Below are 14,378 nucleotides of genomic sequence, written 5' to 3'. Positions count from 1 at the left end.
CAATTCTTATACTTGGGCACAACAAAATCCACATTCTATTGTGGATCAGAGAAGTCAAGGAAGATTTGGCAGGTGTTTTCAGGGATAGAATTATCGGCCCGTTTATTTATAATGGCACTCTCACATCTCAGTTGATGAATTGCTTCTAATGGAGCTCAGAAAAATATATTTTCAACAAAACGGGGCTTTGCTCCACAACACTGCAATTGTCACCAATTTTTTGGCTGCAAATTTTGGTAATCAAGGAACCACCTATGCTTTAACCTCTGGGAAAGGTTGAAAGATATCATTTTTAAGATGCCAACCAATTCTAGATAATATTGGAAGCGGCAGTGATGTGAAGTTTTATTTCTCTTACTTCTATTGAACTAATTGATTCAGTAAAAAACCTTCATAAGTGGTGTCCCCAGTGTGTAGGAGTATCTGGTAGACATTTCGAACACCTTCTTTGAAGAAATATATTTCATTGTTATTATTGAAGTTCCATCCATTAGTAGTAAATATAGTATAAATTGTTATCAGTTTTAGTGAAACTATGCGTTTTAACTATTGTTGTGAAGAGCTTTCTCAACATTTGATAGTTACTAGTGAATAATTTCTTTCTGTTTTATTGCCGCGTCTTCCAAAGTCTACTTATTCAAAGTGTGCGTTTCAAAGTTTACATGAAAAAACCTAAAAGCTCTGTATTTCGAAGATGCCTCTAGGAAAACATCAAGTGTGCTACATTTATGGAAAGGTAATTTTAAGTTCTATTGAAATATGCAGGAATATAGACGGTGTCTCATTAAAAATATATTTCTTCATCAATAACTATTGATATCTCTTTTGAAAAAATTAGTTTTTTACACTATTGAATTCTATGTAAAAAAGTGCTTCGAAAATGTTTTCATAGAAACATGAACTTTTGACAGGAGAAAACTCACAGAAACTCTTCGAAAATGTGTATTTTCGAAAAACATGCTGTAACTCAGAAACGATGATAGATATCGATATCGATACACGGTTTTCACCATTAAGTTTGTCCTGAAATTTGACCCTCAGACACAGCCATCAGTTTTCATCTATCTAGTTTGCGGAAGTTTACCTTCAAAAGTGTCCAATTTGGCTCACTCTGTACACATTTACTTGGTTGCATAAAAACTTAGTTTACATTTTTTAATTTTTTATGAGGTTTCTTATTTTTGTAGGCAACCTCTAGTGAAAAATTTGTGAATCATCGACTGTCTGTTATTGTAAGTTTAGAACCCACCTCTTTGGAATAAGATCCTGGTTGGTTCAGCTACCCCCAAATCAAAATCCCAGTTTGAACTAAAACGCCACACTAGAAAAACTTATTCAATTAATTTCGAGGAATCTTATTGAACAAACACTTTTTTCGAGTTCGCAGCAAGGTACATCTTGAAAGAAATGAAACAACTACAAATTTAACGAACATTTTTAATAATAAAATAGGTATTGACCGTGAAAGTACATATTACAATAATTTACACAGATCAAAATAGATCACATTGGTTTTGGGTCGAGGAAAACACCATTTATTTATGAAAAATATACATCGAAGAGAGAGAGAGAACACAACGACACGTACATACAGTAATCTTTGATCCAATTTCCCGAAAAATAAATGAAAGGGAAACCTTTCGTTTCTCCTTCGAAAAACGGATTAGGAAACCTTTTTGGGGAAATAATTATACTATTTTTGTACTTGCCTTGAGGTAGTGGTTCAAGTGGATTTCTATACAATACATACGAGGTGGATACTAGAAGTTATAATTTTGCATTCCAAGAGTTTAAGTTTGGTTTTAATTGAATCGAGCTTGATTGTCACTTGGTATGCTTTAGAAAAATTGAAAAGTGAAATTTGTTCGAAGCATATTGTTCTCGTATTCACCTCATATTTTCAAGTAGGTAGATACGTATTTATTTCTTGCTCAATCTCTGTTTATATCTATACACTTTAGAAATCTAGTTAAAATCAGTCTTTTTCAATTTGTTGTGGAGAAGATTCGTTATATAGGTACATGGAAGTATTTTTTAAAAACAATTTTCAGTTCAGCAATCTGCATATTCACAAAAATTAAAAAACCCTACTATTGGTTTCTTCTGTAGTAAAAAAAAATAGATTTGAAATCCCGTTTCCGAGCACTAAGCACTCGTTTGGGAAATGGAAATACAATTTCTGATGATAGATTTTTATAGAATTCAACGGACCGGTGAACTGAAATTAGCTATTTCTGTTCCAGGTGAAGTAAATTGAATATTCGACTATGAGGGTACAATAAAAAACGACACAGATATCTTAAAATTCCATATTTTACAATCAGTTGAAACAACGAAATTTCATACAAAAATACTCTGAACTATTTACATAAATAAAAATATATATGATGCATGAAATCTCGTCTAGAATGTAACGAAGGAACGAATCACTAAATAGCAATTAATATTAAATAACTAAAAATATTTCGTTTTGGTAACCCTGTATTATCAAAAAATAACTTAATTAACATACCCGTAAATGATGAAACTCTGCATAAAAACAAATTAATCAAAATGTTTTTAGGAAAATGGCACAAGAAGTGGACAACCTTTTTTTCAATCGAGACAATTACGTTTTGGACCATATACAGTGTATCTCAGCGCTAACAGAGTAACAACTCAAATCATAACAATCAAAACTAAAAACAGCCACGTTTCACAATTACCTTCTACGATGCAACATTCAAGAAGGAACGAACGATATTACAATCTCAGAAATTAAATCATGTCCACCCTGTAAAGAAATAAACAACCAATCACACCTATACAGACATTCATTATAAAAATCGATATGTATATGTACTATTTACAAAAAATATGTCATTGAAAATATCATATTCATGAAAGGTGAGTTGCAAAAAGTTCCGTTGGACAAAGTGTCACTTACTATTAAAGATATTATTTTCATCAAAGAATGTCCCTAATAAACCTGTTTCAGAACGAGTTGAAAGAGAACAAAGAATTCAAACTATTGAAAGCAAATTCTTGGATTGCAATAGCGGTATGGAATTTCAGAGCACCTAGTGTGAATGTGAACTTTAAAAGCTAATTTATATTTATATATTTTTATTGAAGGGATGAAATTAATTACAAGAAAATCAAATTTTTTTTACAAGCATAGTTGATTTTCAAATCCTTTTAGACTATTGAAAATGTGACCTCAATAAAAAAATAACGCTTTTCATTTTTCAGTTTCAACTATTATTAAAATGTAAACACAGAAATAATATTGGAATATGAAAGCTATTTCATAGCTATTAGTGAGAATTTATCTCTTCCAAGCAACGATGGTTTACCAGTACTCACTGATTTAATTCGCAAATTTCAACTTTTCAATGTCAATCCATTCTGCAGAATATTTTCATAAAAAAATCTTATCAAACTATCTTCATGACATATGTAACTTGTAATTTTTGACCAACAAAGTGAGGGTGTAATTGTTTAATCTCAAATAAAAAACACTACGATGATATGTCAATAATGTTTGTCATTGTAAATGTTCTGTGACATTGTTAAAAATGGACTTTTTTAAGGCCTAGAGAGTACCGAAAGCTATAGTAATTATCCTGATTAAAAGTACTCCAAAATACATTCACATTCGAGTTAAGTATATATCAATCGATTTTTTCCAAAAATAATACTGCCTGAAACTGAATCATAACTCGAAGCACCCTGTATAGTAAGTGAAAGATAAAGTCACTGTTCTTTAACAGTTCACTCTCGGACACGTCACAGACCCCTTTTTGTATCAAATTTCAACAAATTTTCTTTAAAAACAAGTTCAGCCCTCTAGTCCTTGAACACAAAAGGAAGTTAATTTCATACCAGTTAACGGATTTGAAATTCAAAAAATAATGACGATGATAGTGTAAGTTTTTAAATATTTTCTAGTTAATAGATTTTAAGTAATTTTCGAGGGATTAGAACGAACCCTCGTCATGCCTCCGGTGTCAGTAGGGCCTTGTCTACAAAGCATCATTTGTCTGAAAACCATAAATATGAACTTCGCAAATTTCTCTAAAGGATGGTTACAGTTATCTGGAGCATAAATACAATGGGTTTCGGACCTTGTAAAGTAGTGCTGTAAACATCCAACAATCGCAAACTTTATTGTATGCAAATTCTTCTTGGTTTCGCAGGTAAAAAAATAATACCACAGATGGACCTAACTGTATGTTACCCAAAATTTTGCATTTTATGCAATTCCTGTTCTGAGAATTGACTTATAAAACTAAAAATTTCACCGAGTGAAGTCATCCATAAAACAACATAAAAATTGCAACCGAATATTACTAGAACTCTTGCATTCAGGATTTATCACAAAAATTTCAGTTTGTTAGAAACTTCAAAAGATTTTGGAATTTCCCCAGTGAAAAACATTTATGTTTCCTCAAAAATTTCGAATGCAATGTATGTATTTTGAATATTTCAGTTGAATGTGATGGAACGTTGAAAAGATTCTTGAAATTTACTGTTTCACATCACAATAATTGCTGAATATAATTTCAAGTTTGCATAATCAGGAATAGACTGAAACTGAAGTCGAGAGACTAATGATGATGCTAGCGTTGATGAGGTAACAAAGTTTCTAGGACAAGTATTCTTTAGTTTGAATTTTGTTAGCAAGTAGGTAACTGTGATGTGAGTAGGTATATTATATTGAAAAATTATTTTTTACAAGTAAATACATATTTAACGTTCTACAGGTATTGAATCGGTTGATTTTTAAAACCTTTACAACTCACCATTGATCGCCTGTTTTTGATCGAAAAAAAATCCCATTCACTCCTAACAATGAACTACGACTATTGTTTGAGGAACTTGCATACCAAGATTATAATACAAATAAGAAAAATCATATTAAATCCCTGAAGTTATATATCCGAATGGAAATTTGACGTATATAACATACCCGTATATTCTTTCAAGCACAACTAGACTAGGACATACCCATCGGCCTTCTTTGCAAAAATATTGCTGCCGATTCATGAGGATCGAGTTCTTCTTCCTCAATTTCTTCCCTGGAACTCGGACTCCTCATGGGAGAACCGCCACTGGAGCTGTTTGAATGCATACCGGTGCTCATACTGAGGTCTTCTGGTTCAGTTTGTTCCGGAAGAACAACTTGGAGAGGAAGCGATATGATAGGCGTTGAAGGCGGGTGCAATACCCGCCTTCTCTTCAGTTCTTCCTCCTCAGAGTCGGGCGTCATTTCCTTATCAGAAACTCCGCATTTGTGATGGAGTAGGTGATGCCTCCTCCTAAACCTGCTCTGACACCTATCGCACGAAAAAGGTTTCTCATTCGTGTGGATCAAAATATGCGCTTTGAGTTGGTTGGAGTCGGAGAATTTGGCACTGCAGTGCTCACATGAGTAGGGCCTTTCGCCGGTGTGGACTCTGAGGTGTCGTCGGAGGTTGGCAACTTGCACGAACTGCCTGTCACAGTGTTCACAATGATATGGCCGTTCTCCAGTGTGTAACCTCATGTGAGTCTTCAAATGGTGATCTCTGGTAAACCTTTTGTGGCACTCTGGACATTCGAATGGTTTTTCGCCCGTGTGAGTCCTTTCATGGTTTTGGAGGACGTGCTTGTAACCAAAAGACCTAGAAAAAAGTTACTGATTCAGCACTTGTTCTGCTCAAATATGAAAGAACTAATCAAATGAAGGCAGCCTAAATCAAAACATTTTTACATGGTTCCTTACCTGTTACATACACCACACGTAAACTGTTTATCCCTGTTTGGATCCTTCACATCAGAACCAGATGGAGGAGATCCACTAGAAGTTGGTGAAGCCAAAGGAATATTTCCAGGTTCTTCTTCAATCTTATATTTCCTTTTTCTTTCCGTTGTTGTACTACTGCTAACTAAGTTGTTATTATTATTATTATTAATTTTCCTTGTACTCATGATTGGCGAAAGCGGTTCGGTGCTGGTTGGAGGTGAAGAAGGAGAGGTGGAAGGAGGAGAATTTGCTGGCCATGGCATAGGAAGCAGACCGGGATGGAAAAAAGCAGGGCTACCAGATAAAGTTAAGCCAGAGGCAGCCATGAGTTGACTGGCCATGAGGATTTGGGAGGGAGTAAACATTGCCGGATTATGGAATGCTGGATACCCGTAGGTATTTTGGTGTGGTTTTATGGGGGGTTCCTCTTCGACTTTCATTCCTCTGGAAGTAAGGATATCTGAAATGAAAATAAGAATGTGTAAGTGGTTGGGTGATCTAACAATTTTACAAATGTAGAAAACATGGTTTATGTAGGGAACCATTTTCATTATAAAAGTTTACCAACGAATCGAAATTCACCAATTTCATTATCAAATCAGGTTTAGCATACAGTAGAATTCAATACTGAATATATACTGGATATATATTTTGACAAACTATGTTAAAAAAAAGAAGAGCATCACGATAAAAAATAAATTTTTTTCGAGTCATGATGATGAAGTTCATATATTATTAAAAGCTGGAAAGAAAATAATAGTTTCCTATGAGAATAGGAATAATAAGAACAAGAACATGAACTCATGTCATTTGAATATGGAGAATGACATCACAAAATTCCACATATACTTATAACTTTCGAAAAAAAAAATCACTTTTTTTTGTTGGACCCATGACCTTATCTCACCCTCTTCAGTATGGATAAAAAAGACAAGTGTCAAAGATCGAATATGAAAAAGAAAGTTCACACTTCAAAATATCCAGAATGTATTTGTTATATTTTGTAGTTGTTTTAAGTAAGTAAGTGTTAACATAACCCAATATCTATTGGTGGAGTAGATGCTTTAAACAGATCATATTTTTCTTCGTTTGATAGAATCTTGTAAGAATGATCTACATATTTATCTAGAGACAGGACTCATTTATATGGAGTTCCAAAAAAATTGCTTCTAAATACGTATACCTTAGTTAAAACTGAGAAACATTAAATGATTTTATTGAAAAAAAAAATAAGTATCTAATGCATTGTTTATTTCATGTCATAGAAATTAAATATTTTTTTAAAGGAAACATAATAAACGTGTACGATGGACCTAAGGGCAATGGTAATTGATCAAGTTTCAATGAGGAAGTAGTAAAGAAGACACGAATACCAAAGATAAACTAAGCTTCAACATAAACCGTTGAACGAAAAATCGCCTCCTGCCTCTCTCTGCAGCGTTTAGTACAAAATATTGTACTCACGATCCACACAGCGTTATTTCAATTGCCATATTTGTTATCTCACAGATGCTATCTATGGAATCGACAGAAAACCTTAACCTGATTGCCACATATAAGCGCGGGTCTTAAAACGGTCCGTTACAAAGCCAAGCTTCAACATAGACTGCCGAATGAGAAATCGCTATGTATTTCTCTATGCAGACTTTACTAGTATCATCAGAATGACCAAGCTGATGATGTCACGAATTTTGTTCGTACTTTTCTACTTTTTATTCACACAGAATCATTTGGTCGTTTGCATTTCTGAAATGTAATGAAAAAAACAGTATTTTCAAATGAAGTACTTCTTTTATTGATCTGGTTCAGAGCAAACATTTTATCAGATTTCTCCAATTATTGTCAAAATTTATTGATTAAAATCAATCAACGCATTCTATCTCTCATTTTTCTCTGCGACCGTATACCATATTATTCCTTCCTATAAATAACCCCAATAATTCGTTGGAAGAATCGAATTCCCGCTAAATTTGAATGATAAACATGCCGAGTCAGACGCGTGAAAGCGACAGGATTTCATTGTCGTTCGGAAGAACATCAAGAAACGATATCTATTGAATTGAAAGAGATGAAACATTTTTTGATGTGTAATGTTGTATAAATAAGGCGGATGGAAGAATGGCACAGATAGGTTGACAGTGGCGTAGTTGCGATGTGAGTAGACATCAAGACAAAACGGCATTGTTCCATTCCAAAAGAGTTCCTCACTTCTTTTCAGTTTGGGCTTTGAATATTTTAGAACCGTTTGATGTAATTTTAGTTTGACTGGAGAAGTTTGTGCTGAATGAACATTGTAAATTAGAATAGATACCTAAAAATGCGTATTCTTGATAGAAAATGACAAATAAAACGCTATATATACCAACTATTAGTTTGAAATTACTGCAAGTAATATGGATTACGAATATTCTGAAATATATATGTATATTGAGGCAGACATAAGGTAATTATGTATTTGTGCCTGCATGTGTGTGAATATAATTTAAATGACTACCTACTGTTATTAAAACATTAATTTCATTTAACTCTAAATAAATATAAGTATCTGAAGAAGTTAGAGTTCGATAGTCTAGAAACTATTTCCTCTTTACTTGTGATGCCCTGTTTGGAACCTTTGGTGTAGTAAAGTTTAATCTTCCTCTTGAAGGTGATCACTTGGTGATCGAAACACGTGTCGAGGTGTTGAAAATAACTGTTTGGTGTTGGAATAAAACTCCAGTAATATTTATTTCCTCTTTGTTGAATTTCGGTTCAATTTTCTTATTTCCTCTTTTCTTATTTTCTTCTCTCTATTTTTATCGTAGACTCAAATGAGTAACAGTTTTTACCAAAAGAATCATACTATCTCATCCCCCTCTCCTCAGAAAATTTCTCTGGGCCGCGCCACTGCCTTCTCCACGTGTGTTGTCGCTTTATTCTTGTGGAAAACACGGGACACTGTTACGCAGACCCATTGAACGTCTTTTGGCATTGTGAGACGTCTTAGAGGACACTTTCAGGACGCATTCCGCAAGAACGGACATGAATGAGCCAATGATCTGCACATATGCCCATATTTATCGTGTTATGTATGCGAGTGTTGCAACATTTCAATGGCCTTTGGCACATTTTCGATCGTTTGTCCAAACATTTCAGAACTGGAAGCGGTTTGAGCTATTATGTAGGCAGGTACTCAATCTTCAAAAAGTGTACGTGTCATTGCTTCAAGTATTTTTTGTCTAACTCGTTATAGATGATACTGAAGATGTTATTCGAATCAGTTTCTTAAGCGACATGGACAATAATTTTTTATAATGTTATAACTGGGAGTGTAAAAGCTTCACACCTACATTTAATAATATATTGAAATATTACCAATACAACCAAAGGAAATAACCAAAGTGGCCAAATAAGGTTCGTGCTCGTGCTGTCACTATAGCGTTTTGAAAAACTTTTGAATCAAATATTGATAATAATTTGAAAATAAGAATCCATTAAGTTCTGGGTAGATGCCAGACTCACAGTCTTGGGGTTTTATCAAAATCATTATATACCCAAGTCATTCGCTCAACAATATTTCAAAATTATTTGCTTTGTAGATATTCAGTCCATTCAGCTTGGTGAACTCGGGATATATTCCCGAGTAAACTACGAAAAAGTTGAAGGTAGTTTTTATAGTTTTAAGCGATTGAATGCACTATGCTCTGTCCATCTAAGCTACGGAGTGCTCCAAAACATAATCATGCATAGTGCACGTAATCTCCCAGACAAAGCTGCTTTTACAGAGTCGCACTACCGAAATTTTATATAAATATTATTTTTCTAATAATATGCAGCTGGAGTGTAGGGATACAAATTAGCAATTTCTTCAGCCATATCACTACTTGAAATTTTAAAAATTCAAAAATACTGTATATGTTCACACCAAAGGCGTTAAAACGTAACTGACAACTCCGGCAGCCGATTGCAGTTAAATCTGATTGGCCAGCGCAAGGAGGCTTGTTTATTTTACCCAATAGATGCGAATACTCGTGGTGATCATTCTTTGATCACACATCTATATTTGTTTGAGTTGCTTTTTTGTTGAATGGATATAGCGTAGACCTGTTTTTGAAACCATATATTTGTTTTTAAATATCCCCAACTTGTATACCAAGCTCAATCGATTGAAATACATGCAATCCCACAGTTTTTGAAATTTTGATTTCAAGCTGTCTGTATTGTTTACAGTATACAGTATAAATGAGTTTTGTTGAAATTTGTAAGAAAATGTTTTGAAGGTTGGAAACAGTCAATATTTTTGTAAATAAACATTTTCCAATACAAAAATCAGGTTAATATCAACACTGCTTCTGAATCCTTTGTACGAGTGCGCACAAAGGGGCCATGATGACGATGATTTCACATTTAATAAATACATCAAAGCATTCGATCGTCTTTCACGTTCTATGGTCCTTTCGTCCAAAGTATGAAAATAATTAAAAACTAAATTAAAAGGAAGAAGGCCGATATCAATTCAGCGCTTCCATTTCTCCTCTCCAATCTCCCTGCCAACCGAGACACTTGGAGCGGCTCGGGAGGTAGAGGGGTGCCATCAAAGATTTTTGGGCAGGGAAGGGTTAAAAACGAAAGACGTTCCTAATGAACGAAAGGGAGGAGATAATGGCAAAGGATAATGGCTCGCTTCTGCGCGATCCTTGAGCAAGGAAACGGGGAGGAGTTGAAGGATAAGTCTTGAGGATTCATTATATTATCTTTTTTGCCTTATTTTATTATGACCGAGTTTTAATGGATACGCCGTGGCCATTATTCCCGGCTTTGATGGTATTCCGAGAGAATGGAAAACGTTTATTATTCAGCACACAGAAGCATCTCCTGAAAACTGTTTCTCGTTTCAGATTCGCTTTGTGATAAATACGCGATTTGGGTAGAGTATTCAGACGAAAATAAAATGTAGTCCTATCAAAAATTTGAATGGGGTTCTGTTCAAGTGGTAAAATACATTAATCTTTATTTTCATTAGGATCACGTGTTCTCACCATCATCTCCACTAAATTAGACTAGTGAAAATTTGAGTTATGAACTTACTACGAACGTCATCCCAATTATTTTTGTGGTGGTAGAGTTTCTTGTTTTGTAATTAGATTATAATTGGCTTACCACTTCATATAAATGTATAAGGTATATTCTTGCAAACTGGAAAATATCTACTACAGGTCAACCAATACCTAAAAAGGGAAGAAACGCCTCCTAAATGATTACAGACCGATCTGTCTGATAGCGGAGAATTCGTTAAACTCCTTTAACGTTGAAGAATACTGAATGCTATTGATAAAGAATATCTGGATGTTAGTTTAGATGGACACATCGAAGGCGCAAGTTTTCCGCTGAAGACAGTTATATTTGCACTGTCTGATCTCACAAGTCACTCTTAGGCCGGCGCAAGTTGAGGCACACGTGACGCAGGGTGACTCACAGTGATTTCTGCGGGAAAAACTGCACCGCAAACTAAAACGCAATTTTATCAAGCAGTTTCGAAATGGATAGGGTGCTTAGCAGAATAGGAGTTAGCAAGATTGCTATAAATGAATTTCTGCTGATGAATTTCAGTTCCGAATCGGAACTACAAAATGAGTGAAGAAGAAACGACGGTTTCAGCGGTCATTTATTTTTTATTATATATAACACATGAGTCGTAAAAACTGATACTGGACGCTGAAGAAAGAGAGAGAGAACGCGATTTCTCATTCGGCGGTCGATATCATTGACGCGTCGCGTCGGGTCTCCGTCTTTGAAACTTTTGGGTTTCGATCTGTCAATTCGCTTCGTCAACTAGGGGATCAAGTTTAATAAATACGTATGAATGGTTTGAAACTTTCATTACATCAGAAAATATGCAAGGAACATTTCTGACGTTCGTTTCAGATACTAAAGTATTTCGTCCCAATTGAAGTGTTCAAATCAGTATTACTCTATGGTTTTGAATATAGCTGCCTCCACCGATTTCCAGAGTTAAGTTTACTTCATGAGAATAACAGTTTGATACGAAGAGAGATATTTCCTGTTAGTTGCTATTTCTGACTGACTTCTCAATGTAACCTAGTAGGTATGTAGTTTTAAAAAAAATCTGTTTTAAAATCTGTTTTCCGTTAACCAGCTGTCGCACCCCTACGAACGACAACCCGCAGAAGTCGCAACTTGTGAGCTAAGGATTAACGAGGTCTTACCTTTTAACGTGTGATTCCTACCACGGGTTGGACGATAGCAAATGAAAATCGATTGTTCAGACTAGGGCTTGAACCATGGACCAACACGGCAGTCAATTCGAGTGAGTGAACAGAGCACCCACGTCGAACCGCCTGACTACCGACCGACATGTAGTTGATTTGAATAACGATTTTACTTCCCAGAACTTTCCGCACTTACTCCTCAAATGCCAGATTTTTTCAAAAGATGACATTTCATTAATGTTTCATCAAAATGTATCAAGCCGTTTTATCTTTTCAAGATTCGCTTTTTTATACAAAGCACTCATATTTTGCCATTTGTCTTTCTTGAATTTTAGTCAAATGAATGCATGTGTTCGTATTTTTTTGTTTCATGCCTAATCTCTGATATAGGAACTGACACCTGTAAAAGGATAATTTAATAGTGAAAGGCTATTTTAATCATTTAATCATGAAAATAAATTTTATTGTGATTTACTTTCATTGTTGAAATTGATGTTCAATACATTCAAAAAATCTATAGATGATTCATAGACAGAAATGACTATGCGGCATTCACTCATTATCTTATATAAACATAGAGTTGTTAAAAAAACGTATATCCATCTAATTTTCGGGTTCCCATTATAAATATGTTTCAAGCGAAAGGTGCTTGAACTTCAATGATTATCTTGAAAGGTGTAACCGTGTTACGTAGGATCAGGGTAATTTGGCGTGTTAAAATTGAATAATTACTTTTTTATTAGGTGAACGGACTTTGGTAAAGAAAAAATTCGAAAGTATATAGCAACCTAATTTACTCTACCCATCAAATGTAGAAATAGTTTAGATAATAATGGTATTTCTATTACAGTGTTTAAATGATTTCTGGCGTATGCAAATTCACCAATACTGAATCCAGAGTTATGAACTTAACAGCCCCACGTTTCAATTTATAAAAAATAAATAGGACGATTACCTATAACTTAATAACAAAAATGCAATGGAGAATATGAAGGGAATGGAATAAGTTTTCATTAAATCTTCACAACATTATTAGGTCATATTAAATTATCTGAAAACAACAGTATGTACCTAATACACGAATTAACTCGTGAATTAATTATAAACGAGTGGGTTTGATATCATATCTTTTTATTTTTTTATATTTCGGCTGAAGAATCTTATGTTTATTGATAAAATTCTAACTTTCGACAAATAGACAAAAATCACCTTAGTATTTTTCAAAACTGATTCCTCGTAATACGTTGTATAACAACATAGTTCACTTTTATCTTAATTTTTTTCATAGTTTGACGTATTAGGAACGAATTCAATTATAACTCCTTAAAAATTCTGTCCTTCAACTAGTCTATTTCATTCGATGACAATTGCTTTCCAATACATCAGAACTGGAAAATAACTGGAAAATTTGATTTCCCGATGAAACAAACAGCATATGAGCAGGTCAAAAAATATTGAATCCGTTCTATTCAATTTTTTTTGTCAACATTTGTGTTACTCTCATATGACATATTTTTTAGTATTCACAATTATTACATATCCAAAGTAGCCACAATACATTTGGATTTATATATTTTTATATATATAACCGTCAACTTCATATTTAACAGCATTAAAAAGTTTCACAAATATATATTAACAAAGAAATATACATTACTTATGATCATATGTATATGAGCAAACTGAACAACTTTTCTAAATAACATTTTATTTATTATTTATTCATGAAAGAATTTTTGTCCTGCCCTGTATGCTGTTTGACATCTGAGTGAGCCCATCTAATGTGTTTATCGAACATGCACTAGCGTTTGAAGGTATTAAAAAATGTCGATGGTGCAATTGATACAAAAATTCTCATTTGTTGCAAACCCAATGGAACACACTGTATAAAACAAAAAATATGCAAGTACCTCTTTTCGGAGTGTTTTCTTGAAGCAGCGGCATGTCAGTTAACATAAATAGTCACAAAACATTCACTAGTAGCCTCTGTTCATTATCACTATCCCACTCACGATTCCAGTATCATCAAACTTGCTAAATTCCCTTGAATACTAACAAACAAATCGTATTTTTACGTAATACTTCTGAATAATACTACTACATCTACTAACAGACAATCGTATACTACTGAGAGAAATTACTCAACACACGAGGGTTGACCTAACCTATCCTAACATGCTTTCCACCACCCCCAGCGAGTGGGGTGAGTGGTGGGGAGATGTGGAGCAACCCCTTAGACAAGGAAGTATACGATCTTTCTGCAGACGACAAGGTTAGGATGCTTCATTAAGGTGGATCTTGGCAATGTTTGCATAATAAAAGTGACGATAGAATTTGATCCGTTCCGCAGAATTTTAAAAGGTCTTTTGTTTATTGGATATAATGATTTAGATACGGCATTG

The 14,378-nt window shown here is 34.2% G+C and overlaps 1 protein-coding gene across 1 annotated transcript; it reads right to left on the bottom strand.

Moving 5' to 3' along the window:
* Positions 1-1,436: 1,436 nt before the first annotated feature.
* Kr (Kruppel) lies at positions 1,437-14,078 on the bottom strand. The gene is made up of 3 exons (XM_023173419.2): positions 13,887-14,078; positions 5,747-6,227; positions 1,437-5,645 (listed from the first exon to the last, which is right to left on the bottom strand). The coding sequence occupies exons 1-3, from the start codon at positions 13,930-13,932 to the stop codon at positions 4,979-4,981; spliced, it is 1,194 nt and encodes a 397-aa protein (XP_023029187.2). The 5' UTR covers positions 13,933-14,078; the 3' UTR covers positions 1,437-4,978.
* Positions 14,079-14,378: the final 300 nt, after the last annotated feature.

This window comes from Leptinotarsa decemlineata, unplaced genomic scaffold, assembly GCF_025532065.1.
Source record: "Leptinotarsa decemlineata unplaced genomic scaffold, Ldec_3_MD MMD2_tig00026328_RagTag_RagTag, whole genome shotgun sequence".
Classification (NCBI taxonomy): Eukaryota; Metazoa; Arthropoda; class Insecta; order Coleoptera; family Chrysomelidae; genus Leptinotarsa; species Leptinotarsa decemlineata.
Note: the sequence above shows the minus strand (reverse complement) of the source record. Positions and strands in the feature narration are given on the sequence as shown.